This window comes from Oxyura jamaicensis, chromosome 11, assembly GCF_011077185.1.
Source record: "Oxyura jamaicensis isolate SHBP4307 breed ruddy duck chromosome 11, BPBGC_Ojam_1.0, whole genome shotgun sequence".
Classification (NCBI taxonomy): Eukaryota; Metazoa; Chordata; class Aves; order Anseriformes; family Anatidae; genus Oxyura; species Oxyura jamaicensis.
This window is the reverse complement of record NC_048903.1, coordinates 6,284,631-6,299,262: the sequence shown is the minus strand read 5'-3', so window position 1 is coordinate 6,299,262 and position 14,632 is coordinate 6,284,631. Positions and strand designations below refer to the sequence as shown.

General features: G+C 37.9%; 1 protein-coding gene across 1 annotated transcript; it reads right to left on the bottom strand.

Annotated features, from left to right (window-relative positions):
* Positions 1-1,583: 1,583 nt before the first annotated feature.
* On the bottom strand, positions 1,584-14,237 carry BRD7 (bromodomain containing 7). Its single transcript, XM_035336374.1, has 17 exons — positions 14,074-14,237; positions 13,533-13,741; positions 12,646-12,775; positions 12,188-12,245; positions 11,130-11,274; positions 10,607-10,717; positions 10,095-10,279; positions 9,170-9,293; positions 8,448-8,523; positions 7,446-7,553; positions 6,938-7,070; positions 5,964-6,075; positions 4,746-4,802; positions 3,850-3,961; positions 3,548-3,691; positions 2,759-2,902; positions 1,584-1,784 (listed from the first exon to the last, which is right to left on the bottom strand). Exons 1-17 carry the CDS (start codon positions 14,120-14,122, stop codon positions 1,720-1,722), a joined length of 1,962 nt encoding a protein of 653 aa, XP_035192265.1. The 5' UTR covers positions 14,123-14,237; the 3' UTR covers positions 1,584-1,719.
* Positions 14,238-14,632: the final 395 nt, after the last annotated feature.

The window sequence follows — 14,632 nt, the reverse complement described above, 5'->3', positions numbered from 1 at the left end:
CCCATAAACAGGAGGCATGATATATATCTCCATAGAGTTAATGAGATTGTTTTTACTTAAAGTAAATTTAATACTCCTATTTTGGAGAATTTATCTAAGTAGAAAATACATCTATTCAACAGCTAAAGAAAAATGTCCATGCTCTGTTTTCTGCCATCTGTGGCCTTCTACTACACTATATGAAAGACAAATGATGGGAAATGAGATGCTATAGACTGAGCAAATAACGTTTTGCATCTTGCCTTCTCTTGTATTGTGAAAATGAGTTAAATATTTATCAAAAAAATCATTCCCTGAAGTATTTCAAAGTAATCAGCTACAATTAGCCACTACTGTGGGGGAAAAAAACAACTTAATATTTTATTTAAAGAAAACAAAAAACTATTCTGTGATGATTTGATATCTGAAACTACTGGAGAAGTATTCAGGTTGACAGTTCAAACTTTTTGGAATGAGTTTTAAGAACTGAAATTTTAAAACTGGAATTAAACACCTCTGCAGCTCCTTTTTACAGAGGAGGAGGAAGAGGAAAGGAAGTATAAAGGTGATGTTGGCCATAAGACTAGGAATGACGAGTGGAATTCATTATTCTGTTTTGTCTTTAAGTTACCTCTTCATTTCAGTTCCATGCCACTACAAACATTATACATTGCTAATCAGGTGGCGATGAACTGCTGCATGTCATCGCTGTTAACACTCCACGGTAACACTGGAACCTTCAAATAAATAAATACTATGGGGTAAAAAGAAGCAATATTTAAAAGTAGGTAATGATGTCTCTGGTAGAACGGTATAGCACTGGACAAGTGTGTGAAAGTAATTGACTAGACCATAGGAAGAATTCTTGTTCAGAACTCTCTGGCTCTGCGTAATACTGCCACCATGCTTCAACTCCTCTCTGCCTGAGTGTAGACAAAACAGACTTAACACTATAAGCAATTTTGGTGACAAGGGAATCATCTTTTAACTGCCATTTAGTTTTCTAAATATGCTCTTCTTTCTGATAAACAAGCTTAAAATAACTATTTCGATGGTGTTTAGTTTTCTACATGCAACCGGAGTTAATATTGCTACATTAATGTGGAATTTTTACTTACTGGCAGCCAATGGGTTTGTTAGTCTTACCTTACTGTTGTCATGATGCATTTCAAAGCTTTCAAGTTTTAGAATACTTTGAATGGATGTTGCTGCTCATCTATGAGGAAATTAATCTATGCTGAAAGTCTTACAAAGGTGAGCTTTTGTTAACTTATCAGGCTACATCAGTTTCATTCAGTGTTGTTTTCTTCCTGTCCCTCATGATCATAAGAGTTGCACGGTTATTTTAAAAAGGGAAACTTGTATGTTCACATACTAATGGTTTTTGCCTCAACCAAGATTAACTACAGCTAAAGCAGTGCTTTTGGAAAGTTGTGGTTGAGTCCTTTTGCCATACATAGCCCCATTTTCACTCATTCTTTGACTTTTCCAGACATATATTAATGGAAGGAAAACTTACATGCTTAAGTCCTTTAAAATAATAAATGACAAAAGAATAATTAAATGTATTTAAGTAGCAGAAGAAACTCTTAACCCAACTCAAATTTCAGTTCCAAAATTTAATAAACAAAAGTAGTTTCTTTAACACACAATATACACATGCTCTGTGAATGCACCTGAAGAACGTTTATCTGGTTCTCAAAAAGAATCAAACAAACTCCTGTAAACTTAACTGAAGCTTCAGACTTTAACTGGCCCACATTCATTTTCAGTGATGCTGACAGTCTTTTTAGGTTCTTGAAACTCTGAAAGATTACAACAGACACCAGGTTAATAAGTATATTTATAACTTGTCAATGAAAGAAGTGCATATACAATATAATACTTCTAAAGTAATTTGTTATTTGTGCAGACAGTCCTGAGTTAACTCTGTGTTCTGTAACAGCTCAAGAATTTGTTTGTTTGTTACATAGTCTGGCTTGTAGTACACTATGAAAAAGAAATTGCTCAATAATTGTCAAATTGAGATTTCATAGTTTCCTTGAAAAGAAGTTACTGAAGCAGTCCTGTTCTTCTCATTGAGTCACATGAGACCTGAAACCTTTTATAAGCTACATATTGTGCAAATTTGTTGTGTGAATTGCCTTTCTTGAAGCTAAATTCTTGCCTGTCTTATAAATTGCGGACACACACAAATTCTAGGAATGCTTTCACAGTTTACGTGGCTTAATAAGCCGCTGCCACAAGGGGGAGATCTGGTTCTGGCACTTAGGTTTTCCACTGAACAAACTCGTCAATCCAGCAAAAACAGTAGTTACTTCGTGCTGGATAAATGAGTTGATGCTGTCAACTGAAAAGCACTACAGCTGGCCAAATTAAGCAAAAGGCGTGCACAGCCAAAAGCTTGGGGAAGAAGGAAGCACGATGTCCTCATTTTAGCAAGTGAGGAATTTTAACTCTTTTCTTGTAACTTCACTCTAAATGGAAAAACTAGAATTTAATACATTTGCCAAGCTTTACAATTTGGCAGTGCTATAAGATGAACGATAAAATAACCACTTGGAGTAGTTGAAACAAAGTTCCATATATTCAAAAGATTAACTTTGGACTGAGACCAAGCACAACAACTTTCCATTAAAGACAAAATTTTAAAAAATAGAGAATAACTGAAAGCTGGAACTAAGTTACTGCCAAGTTCTACCACAAGCCATTCTAATGATTTGCAGATGTGGTTTTGTTTTAGTTGAACAGATGCTACAAAACAGTTTTGTATACTCACCATCTGTTAGATCTACCCCACTATCTTCTGTATCAGGTAAAGGAATCGAAATTCCCATTGCTTTCCGGATTCCGTATGTACTAACAATGTCACCAGGAGTCACTTGTTGGGCCAGTTCTTTCAGATTACTGGTTACTCTCTCCGCTATAAAAAAAAAAAATAGATGTACTCATAGGCTACATGTACAAGCATGCATATATAAAATCACTGACATAGAACTGGACCAACATTGGTCATATTTCTGCAATAATGGGGATTTTATCTTTTCTCAGTGAGCTAGCAATTTTAGGCCACATACACTGCAGTGGATATTGCACAATTTAGTTTTACTCACAGAATAGACACTCTCTTCACGCAGTCCTGTCAGAGAAGGCTGCTGTTAACACAGGCTGTGGAACTGAGCTCTGGAGGAAGTGGCTTTACGCAAATAATTGAAGAGTGATTGCTATTCATTGGTTATAATAAAATAGACTAGACTAGAAGAAAACTATCCTTACAGTAAAAACTTGTTAACATTTAAATTACTCCTGTTCAAAGACTGGAAAAATCATGAAGTTAGAAGTGCTTGGCTATCTGCCCTGGGGCATTGAGAAAGTTCTCAATTTTAGGGAAATTCACTTAGTAAAGAAATACTTGTCATTACTGTTTAAAACTGGCATCTGGCTTTCCATACAACAAATGAGTCTACTATACCCAACAGGGCAGAGACTCCCGACTGTTAAAGTTTTGCCTTGATAAACACTGAGACTTAATCCCTTCCCCAAAAATGAGCAGAAAAAGTATATTTACCTAAGTGCATCTCTCTGTAAGATGGACCCAGAAGGCAAATCATGTTCGGGGGTGGTTTTGTACTTAGTCGTTCATTTTGAGCATCCTGAAGTTCTCTGAGAAGCTTTGTTGTTTCATCAAGTTTCCTCTGGAAAATTTCAGCCTCTGTTTAATGAAGAAAAGTCCTGTTAGTAAGAGTGTGTGTTTATTTACATTATGATATAAAATACATAAGACTGAATATGCAAGGAGACTGAGAACATTAATTACCTTTCATTAAAGGTTACAGACACATCAGAATTGCTAGTACCAAGATAACTTACCCTCAGAATCAAACTCTTCTACAGGCATGCCAAAGTTTGTAACAGCTTTTAGTGCTGTGAGTCTGTCATTATTAGCAGAGTCCAACCTTGTTGCAATGTCAATTTCCATAATCTAAAAAAGCAGCAAGAAATAATTTACATAATATTAGATCAGTCTTGAAACAACAAAGTTGTTTTGGGGAAGTCAGAATACCAAATTAGTTAAAATCAATGAGGTCTGAAAAAAATAAGTCAACTTATAGCAGGAAAGAAGTAAAGATACCCTATGAAACTTCTACTGTTCTCTAATTACTCAGCTGACTATTTCATACTCAAAAATTGGTATCTCACCTAGAACAGAACTTATGTATGATCTGAGACCAAAAGTCAAAAACAGCCTGGGAACGGGCAGCAGGTTATAGCTTCAGGAGAGCAGCCTTTCAGTAGAACTACTACTACACTTTCTCTAACTGAACAAAGTTTGTCAGGTGGAATGAATTTAGAGATATTTTGTATGCCTACAGTGACACAAGCTAGTTGAGAATGTGACTCAAAGTCACTGGGTATGGTATTTTATACTTATTACAAGTTAATGTTAAAAGAAATCATTTTTAGGAGTAATTAGAATAACTACAGCTGCCAACCAGAAAAGCCAGTGGATTGTATAATAATTGCAGACAGAAGTATATAAAAGCATTTTCGTCCACTTCCATTGACATACAGTCTAATTTAAGAATTAACTTTTTGAAGATTTTGGAGATTCTCCAAAATAGCATGCAGTTGTCATGATTTACATTGTGTATATTTACAATCAAGTTTCCAATGTTGCTTCATAGGCTTTACAATTGTTGGCAGTTTTATAACTGACCAGCTAGACACGTTGCTTACAGTAGCTAATAGATATAGAAGAATCTTACCTTTACATCTTTTATTGCATCACTTCTCTCATGTGGGCCTTCACTTTCCTCCAGGGGCTGAATAACAAAGGGTTTTAAAAGCAGCAGGCATTAAAACTTAACTTTTCCTTAAGGTCAAAGTAACACCTTACAATATGGTATTTTAAACTGAGGTAAATGGTGCAAGCTTTCTTTGTAAAACCACATTACAAAGCAACTATTTTTAGAAGGCATTTTCAGATACCAATGTTGGCTAAAATTACATTTTTATAGCATGCATTTTATTACTCTCTGCAAACATCCATGTGTTTTTCCCCAGTGCCATCAGCTCAAAGATTATGTACTGGGGAGAAGGGAGGAAAGGAAGCATGATGATTAGAGGCTGAAATAGACCACTTCAATACATACCTATTTCTTAATATTTTGCACCAATAGCAACTGAACCCTGTAAGTCAGTGTCACTATTGGGTACCAGAAAAGAGTAATGCTAAGCAAAGCTCTGAACTGGAGGCTAGAGGCTGATCTTTGCTCTATGAGCTATTTCCAGTATTAGTTTAGCTGGTATATGAACCATTACTAAGAAGCTATGATCTGTATTTCAAGTTTCCATTCATGTGGAAGTAGGTCAAATGAACACTTTTAGTTAGCAGTAACTGCCCTCTGGAGATGCTCGACTAATTCTAGGATTGTGAATGAAGTTTTAGTCTCATTCTGTTCACCTCATCAGATCCTCTGATTCGAGTCATGTTTGGCATATGTGGGTACTGAGTCTCAGGAGCATCTGAGGACTACCTATTCAGTGTTTTTTCATAGTGCAGTACTTTTAAACTCAAGTATGTGCTAACTATTAAAAAAAAAACTAGGTAGTAATTCCGACATGAACAGTGGCTGCTAGGGGCATGCGAAACTTTTCATGGAAACTAACAAAAAAACCTGGGCTTGCCTTGTCTCTAAGGCCCGTATTGCTGTTTTCTTTCTAAGCACTAGTGCCAGAATAGATAGAAAAAGGCCATGGGACTCTGGGTAACTTCCAATATTTTGTAATTATTCACAGTTCCTTAATTAACAAACCAGCATAATCTCCTCCCAGAAAACCCATCCACTGGAGACAAAGGTGTCTTCACTTCCAAATTTTACCACTTAAAAGGGGGCCAATCAATAGGATCAGTATCATCTTTCTCTAGCTTTGTGGCTTATGTGCAAAAATAAAGACTAGAAAGTCCACAAACTCACTCTTACCGCTTCAAGTTCTCTGAGAGATCTAGAGTGTCCTCCTTTAGTTAGAACATCAAGCAAACTATCAGCCATTAGGAAAGGATAATCTTGTGATTTCATCAAAAATTCATGAATACTAGAAGATTAAAAGATAGTTAAGGAAGGTAGACCAATATTTACAGAATGGAAAACACAAAAAAACAGCATAGAATTTAATCTAAATAACTTGCTTTTGTTTAATTATCTATGGCTTTTGTAGCCTAGGGACCCATTCAGATTACTTACAAAACCTGAAAAAGGACTAAAAGTATACTGCTTTAGGCAGCTGCGTGAAACTGACAGCAAAGTTGCACAGGCACTTAACATTTGCGCTGTACTTAAGTATTCCTATATTTCATACGAGTTTGTACTACTGTCTTCTATTCTATGAGTTCTCATAAAACAAAAGGACTTACATTCTGACATTTTTACAAGCAAGAATAATAGCAGCCATGGGAATTATTTTTGCCATAGCAAATAGTAGGAAAATCAATCAAGCAGTATAGACGTTATTTAAGAATGAAATTAGGAATCACTATGTCTGGACTCAGATCTCTCACTGTAACCACAGTAATGTGGTCACTATTTGACGTTAACAAAGATGACTTTTTCTCAAGGCAGTAATAAAACTCATTAACATTTAAAAATTCAGTTTGTCTGACCTCAACAATTTTTCTGGTTTCGAACATGAGTCCTTCAGAATTAATTAGTTACGAATATAATTAAGTGCTAGACTCTATGCTCTTATGTATTGGTACCATAAAGATCCTTCAACCCTGGCTAATTTTACATCACATACAAATTCTCTTACTTTTTGCTCTTAAAACTAACAAAAACACAGTAGGCTGTAAGACAGTAGCAACATCATTCCAGCAGCAAAGATGCAGTCCATGCAGAGATTTGCACAAAACTGCTTCTGAACATGAAAACTGTAATAGACATCCTAGCTGTTTGATTACCTGAAAGATCCTTGATTAGAGTCTTCCCCATACGTTGAATAGATTAAGTCAGAATCTTCTTTGCTGATGTTGGCAAAAGTAGAATCGTATGTCGGAGCATAGGAACTATAAGGTCCATAATTCAAGTATGTCACTAATGAATAACAACAGCACTAATTATCACCTCTGGTATGCACGTATCAGATAAAAGTGAGAAGCGGTTGTAAAACAATCCCCCCAAAGTAATTTCTAGAACACAGTTCTTAAGATGAAAACATGTTTAGCAAAAACCTTTGTACCTCACTGGTATGGTTCCTCTTCTCAATGTAGGTGAAGATTTTATTGAATGTGCCTCCCATTTTGTACGTGTAAGTTTGTGATGTGCTGTTTAGTTGTGTGATAAATATATGCAAAGATGTGCTTTATCATTAAAGAATAAGTTCAAAACTGTACGAGGAATGAGATCGACTTATTTTGTTTATATAAAAAGAATTAAAATAATAACAAAAAATAATAATTCAGCACTTGCCTGGAGTAACCTTGTTTCTTTTATCTTCTTTGAACCCTTGTAACGTATTAACTCCTGACTGAAGTCTCCCTGCTGTCATACCCAGCTTCACAGGGCAGTAACCTGGTTCTATAGGATATAATCAAAATACAAAAGTAATGATGGCATAGTTAACTGACATAGGAAGACATCCAAACTCATTTAATACTCATAGCCAGAAACTTCAGGATACAACCCCAAGTGCATTTTTGTCCAACTGTTTCGTATTAAAGTCTATCTATGTGTAGTCTTGAACATGAAGTCAGACTTAAGCAAGCGATGATAATACCAGTTCAAGTGATAACGCTAGGTAAGGACAGAAGATTTAACTTAGATGTTTTCACTACTAATTTTCTTCCTTCCTGCCTCCCCTAACAAAGGCTTTATTGTTAAAGAGGATCTGATTGTAAATGTGACAGACAAATTTATTTATTCTTGCCGAGATTTCCTACTGCACAAATTAGGGGAATGGACAAGTCAAACTTTCAGCAAGGTTTCATTCTATTGCAGAGTTGATCTGACAAGGTCTGGAGTGAGTTGACAGTTAATCAAGCACCTGCACTCTTCTAGCTAGTGGGACTACACAGATGGCACTGATGTGACAAATGATTGAGGTCCCAGATGGTTCCCAGTTCTCGAAAGGTCTGTGACCCTTCAGGTCCCAGACTTCACTCTACAAATGATCCTGACTTAAGGGTAGTCCAGAAATTAAATGTGCCCTAGCATGACTGGTAGTTCCATCTCTATAGCAGAATAAGTCTCTCACACCTCCCACGAACAGGTGATGCAAAATGGAGAAGCAATAGCCACTGAGGGCTCTCTCCTGTTCCTCCTAACAGTGATCAGCTGCAACTTTTAAAATTCAAATTACCAGGCTAGTAAGAACCATCTGAATGCTAGGCACCATTCACGCATCTACCCCAGCAAAAAAGCTACAGAACAGGTAGGTGGAAACTATTTGTTACCTGAACCATGCCAACTTACCTCCTGCCGTAAGGTCGACTGGATTAAGAAGGCCCAGAGTTGTTGTACCATCTGGCTTTCTTCTTTCAAATTCACACTGAAGTAAGATTTTAGTTTATACACCAGTTGAAATTTACAGCTCTTAGTTTTATAAATACCTCTAATAAAACACTCTCAACTGTATGAATTAGAAAGCAGTTTGGAAAGATCAGTCCGATTCAAAGTGAATGCTCCTACTGTTTTTACTCTCACTAGGTAACTGTTACTGATCTAGGAATTAACAAGTTACAAAAATAGTAACATTTCTGTAAAGACTAATACATAACTCATACCTGATAGAAAAGTAGGCCCAATTTTACCAAACTGGGTTCCCCCTCCTATATATTTAACAGTCTTTGCTCAGACATCTGACTGCTTCAAAATTCAGAACTAAGAGCAAATTTTTTTTTTTTTTCAGATCAGATTTGAGATATTTTTGGAAGTTCTTAGTATTCAACCTTTTATGCTGTTTTATTAAAAAAAACAGGAAACTTAAGCTGAACTTGCTCTGCTGATGAAAGCCAGCATGCGCTCAATGGGTATCCTTCCTTCTCCCCATCCCCCTCTTATCTTGGACATGATTACTCATGTAAAATGATGTAAGCTGTAGTAAAAGCACCCCTTGAGTTTCAACTGACTTAAGATGCTAAGTGAGCCTGGTCCATGAAAAAGTGAATGGAGTTAGCAAACACCCCAAGGCTTACCTGGCTGTTCGCAAGTCGTCTTGTTAGCTTTCCTCCAGATTCTCTAACAATGCGATCAATCTGCTCTTGTTCCCTTTCCAGGCTATTGTTTCTTAATTTGTCTTCAAGTAGATCTTTGTCTTTCCTGTGAATAAAATTGTGTCTTAATTACTAGCTTTAACAGACACCAATTAGCTAACTATCAGGAAAGGATAAAGTGGATTTTTTTTCCTGTCAACTATGCAAACTGTTTTAATATAGCAGGAAAAAATGTGACAGACACTACTTATACAAAAATCTTTTTAAATTAGTGACTGTAAAGGCCTTTGTTTAGCTTACTTTAGCCATGCAGATGTCCTAGTTTGGCAGCTTGTCAGATTATACATCATTACTCCCACAAAACAAGCATGGATATTTTGGGTAAAATTAATTTGTATATTCTGGATTTTAGTATCTATTTTTGAATCTGTGAAAATGAATTCACTAGTATTTCGGAACATTAACAGAAGTATTTATAGATATTAAAAGATAATTTAGAAAGTATATGTTCTGTAGCTACGCATTTACAAGTTTCAAATACAAGTATTATGCACAAAAGAATTGGTACATGCAAATGGCTAAACAATTATTTTGTACTGGGATATAAGTTTTCTTCAAAACAGTGCTGTCTATGTGAACGAGACACTAAAATAGAAAATAACTGCAGGAATGGAGTTGATGACCAGTACAGGGTTACCTCCACAAAAAATGATGGTACTATATAAAAGATTCTACATATATTTTTGGTATACAAGAATGCTCTATATACATGCTGCTCCCTTGAGATGAAGGACTCAGTGTATATCCTGTACCAGAGAAACCCACATCTACTAGTCCCTAATAGCTGTCATCTTTCAGTGCCTTTAAAGAGGTGTATCCTGTAATCAGTAATGAGACAATACTTCACTTTTTGTGTTCTTTGTTGGGTGTTTTGAATGCTTTGGTATCACCATCCACAGATTCTCCTTTGTCTTTCCCAGAACCATTTTCATCTTCTCCAGTTAGTTGCTGTTCCATCTTGTCTTTCTGTTTCCTTGTCTTCTGCAGATCAGCCATGAATTCTATACTTTGTTTCAGGCTCTGAATCCTCTCCTAAAAAACACAGCAGAATCTTTCTGTTTCCTACTTCAATCAATCTTTTCTTAACTTACCTGCAGAGATTTAATTTTAATCCTTTCTTTCTTTACTAGCAAGTATAAAGACAATTTAGAAAAATCAAATATTAAATGCAAATAAGTGATCTTCTAGCAGTACTAAAGCATGAGCTTTTAATACAATGAAATCCTAATATGCAAGCATTTGACAAATATTAAGCAAGTTTTCATTCATTTTCATGAGATCCCTGTAAGAAAAGCAGAATGAAGAGTCAAAAGGTAAGAAGGGTATCTTTTAATAGTTTGTTTTGTAATTTTCTATTACCTGGCTAAGTATCTTCATCCCTGAGTGCAGCAGTTTTTTTGCAGCTTTGTAGTAAATGGTGTCTGGTTTGTTGTACGTCATTGCATTAGTACACATCAGTTTGAAGTTTTCCTATGCAAACATTAATAAATTTGGAATTAAAGTTAAAATTTTACAGCATGCTGTATTAAAATCCTTGTTGCAAATGATTTATCTAGAGCTTTAGTGAAAAAGAACTTCAAAGAACCTTTTAAATGAATTTAAATGTATTTAATTAAAGATTTAAACAGAAATAAGTAAATCAAACTCCTCTGAAAACTAGCCTCCCAATACCATCCTGAAAATATTCCTAAATGTTAAGCATTGTTTCTAATTTTTAAAGTTTTGATGCAAAACCTCTTTCTCACAAAAAAAGTCAAGAAGAAATATTTCTTCATGCCGAAGTATTGGTTCTTTTTGGTAACTTCATATTCTTATAAAATTCTAGAGCTAAAGTAAACTGACCATAATCCATCTCTAGTCAAAATGAAATTTACAGAATTACCTTTAATTCTTCTATGGACTGGTACCCATTGTTCTTGATCTTCTCTTTCATTGTACTAAAATCCATTGGATTTTTAATGATCATGGAATAGCCAGGAGCAATAAAGTCAGTCACAGGAAATGAAAAGAAAGAACTTGGATCCTTTCTGTTAAGATATGAAAAGACATTTTATGTTTTGACTTTATAATAAAGAACATATTGAGCTTGGAATTAAATAGAAAGGAACAGACTAGGCTGAAAAGGAATCAAAAGCATAAAGCCAGAAATGGCTTGTGTCAGCACAGTCTTTCACTTTTGAAGGCTGGAAAGATTCCATAACAAACCCATATACCAGAAAAGTGCTACAAACATATTTTAGGAGTTAGTTCTACAGTTGGATAACTATCTGTATTCTTCAAAAGATTTAAAAATAAAAAACATTCTTTTGAAGTTTTGGTCTTTCCACGAGTGGTTTTATGCTATACTTTGGTCGATGAAAAATAAAGGGAACAAATGCGATAAGAACGTATACCTGTCATTCATTAATTTTCTTCCCCTGAAATTAACAGAAGGGAAAGCTTGTTGCCAAAATCTGTGATAGAACATATGTATTTATAATTCTGTTCATTTTCAGTTCACACAATTTTAACATTCTTTTTTACGTTAAAATGTTTCCAAGGCTTTCTGTGATCTCTGATGTACACTGATGTTCATGGGTGCTTCTAATAGCATTAACATCAAATTTAGTTGCTTGGTATTTTCTCTGTGGAGTCAGGTTAGGCTGATGAGCTGCTGAGGTTCTATTCTAGAACAGATTTTTTTGTGTATGTGTTGTTGTTTTTTTTGTTTTTTCAAGGGTTTTCTAAAATTACTTTAAACTTAAAACTGACATGACTACAAGAAGCCTAAACTGAGCAGAAACTCTAACTATGTATTCTTAAACTAGTACTTCAATTTCTAAAATAGTCATGTCAGCATAATATTTAGCGACATTTTCAGTCAGCTTTTTATAAGCTTCTTCTCTTAATGTATGTTATATTCATTTCATAGCTCTGAAAGCCTGTAGCATGGATATTTACCTCTGCAGCTGCCTCATGAGTTGATTCAGAGCTTCCTGAAGTGGTGTCTGCTCCACCTCTAGACCAAAAAGAAGGCGGGGGAGAAAGGATGTGAAACAGAACTGACAGCAAGTGGTACTAAACTTCCAAGATATTAGCAATCAAGTAAAACTGATCTAAATTGAGAATTCCTGATTAACAACAACAACAAAAAAAAAGGTTGCAAAAACAACAGGATATGTAGGGGATCTCCTATTCTCATTGACCTTAATACCCTGCACACACTGACACAGACACTAGATACCCTTTTGCAAAAGAAGTACATGGTGACATAGTTTCATGTATTTCTGTAAGATGGGGAAGAACATTGGGATGGCAAAAAAAAGTCAAGACAGTTGCTACAGAAACAAACAAAACATAAGTCAATTGCAGAAAACTGGAATTAACCAAGGATAAACAAAATGTAATTTTTTTCCTACCTTCCTGTTTTGATAAAGTACTTGTCAATGGTTTCTCTGGTGGCAATTCCAACCTGATAGGGGTCTGACATTTCAGTTCCTGCTCTCCATCGCTGTCTGGGTGGTCTCGATCACGTTTCTTTTTATCGTCCTAGCAAGAGAAAGATTGTTATAGAAGCTCAGGGAACCTCCAAACCAGTATTATTACTGCATGTAATGCTCTCCAGATTTTTCAATACAATCTAGCATTTTTATTTTTTTAAAGTAATTGTAAGGCCCTGTATTCTTTATGTACTGTCTCCATCTACTGGACAGTACTTTAATTCAGCTATATAACAATCTATCCCAGTATTATTATTATTTTAAAACATGACAGACTTTTATAGTATGAGCGGAACAATTCTGCACAGAGAATTATCTCCATTGAAGCCCCTACGATTATTTTGAAGCTTTTAGAAAAACTAGTAGGAAAGAGACAGGAAGTTTAAAACGAGGGGTACCTCTAATGCTTCAAATAAGTACGGTATAATTTCTTATCAGCTAAGGAACTCCCAAAGGGAAATATATTTCCTTCTTTTTAATTAAGAACTAGTAAGGCTTCATTTTATGTAAATTAATTTATTTAGACGTGAAAATTGTTTCTGTTTTTAATTTTCTTTGTTTATACTGGCCACTATTTCAGATGGCTTTACTCATCTTTTTCTGAAAGTACCTGGAGGAAAGGCATTGGCAGAACCAGCATATGCACTCTGAATGGACTCCAGTTTAAGGATACAAGTTAGTCATATCTGCTCACCATCTGACAAGAGGTCTAGAGAAAGCTGAAGATTTATTTTTGGGGGGGGGGGGGGGGGGGGGGGGGGGGGGGAGGGGGTGGAGGGCTTAAACGCAATAGTACGAATGCATACCTTAACTTTTCTCTTTCTTTTCTCCTTTTCTTCTCCAGGAACTTGTTTCTCTCCTTTCTTCCTCTTTTTCCGCTTTCTGTCTTTGTGCTTCTCGTGCTCGGATTTGTCATCGTATAGGCTTGAATCAAGTCCTGTGTTTCCAGTGGAGAGCTCGGCAACTTCACTTCCTCCAACTTTCAGCACCAGCTTCAGGGGCTTTTCTACGTATTCTTAGGATAGCAGAGAAATAAGGCACATGAGCAGCGCAGAAAACACTCGCACTCCACCCGGATAACAACACAGGGACAGCTTTGCCTCCGCCAGACGGTTCCCCGGGGCTGCCACAGGCGCAGAGCCCCCCCCGCCTTGCAGGCCCGGCAGCAGCGCCCTCCCCGCAGCCGGGCACACGCAGCCCAGCCCGGGCTGAGGGCCGGCAGCTCCCCGCCCGTCAGCCGCAGCCCAAGGCCGGCGGGCCCGGCCAGGCCGCGGGCCGAGACCCCACGCCCGCCTCGCTCGCTCCCTTCTTCCCTGCAGGCCCCCCAGCCGCCGACCTCCCACCCACCCTCGTAGGGGTGCTTGTCCGACTTGTGCTTCTTGTGCTTCTTGCCCATGGCGCCAGCGGCCGGCCCGGCCAGGCCGCGCTGTTGTCGCGGCGCCGGGGTGTGTGGGGGGGGGAGATGGGGCCGCGGTGCTGCGGCGCCCCCTGGCGGCCCGGAGGTGCCACGGCGCATGCGGAGCGGCGGCCGTGAGCTGCGGCGGTGAGGGCGCGCCCCGCGCCGGTGAGCGGGGGGAGCGGGCGGTTCCCCTCGCGAGCGGCTCTCCCAGGTCATGGGGGGCTCTTTCAGCCGTGCCCGTCCCTGCGCAGCCCGGGGCGAGGGTGCGGCCTCCGCAGAGCCCCCTCGGAGCCCACCCGGGCTCCCCTCTCCTCAGAGCCCATCCCGCTCCTCGCAGCCCGCTCCCTCTCCTCAGCCCGCCCGGGCGCCCCTCCCCTCACCGCCCGCTCCCTCTCCTCACAGCTCACTCCGCTCCTCACAGCCCACCCCACTCGTACGTTTTCGGGAAATAACACCCCTATTGTCCATTACAAGTGCAAAAATTATCTTTTAGATGGAAACTAAGGC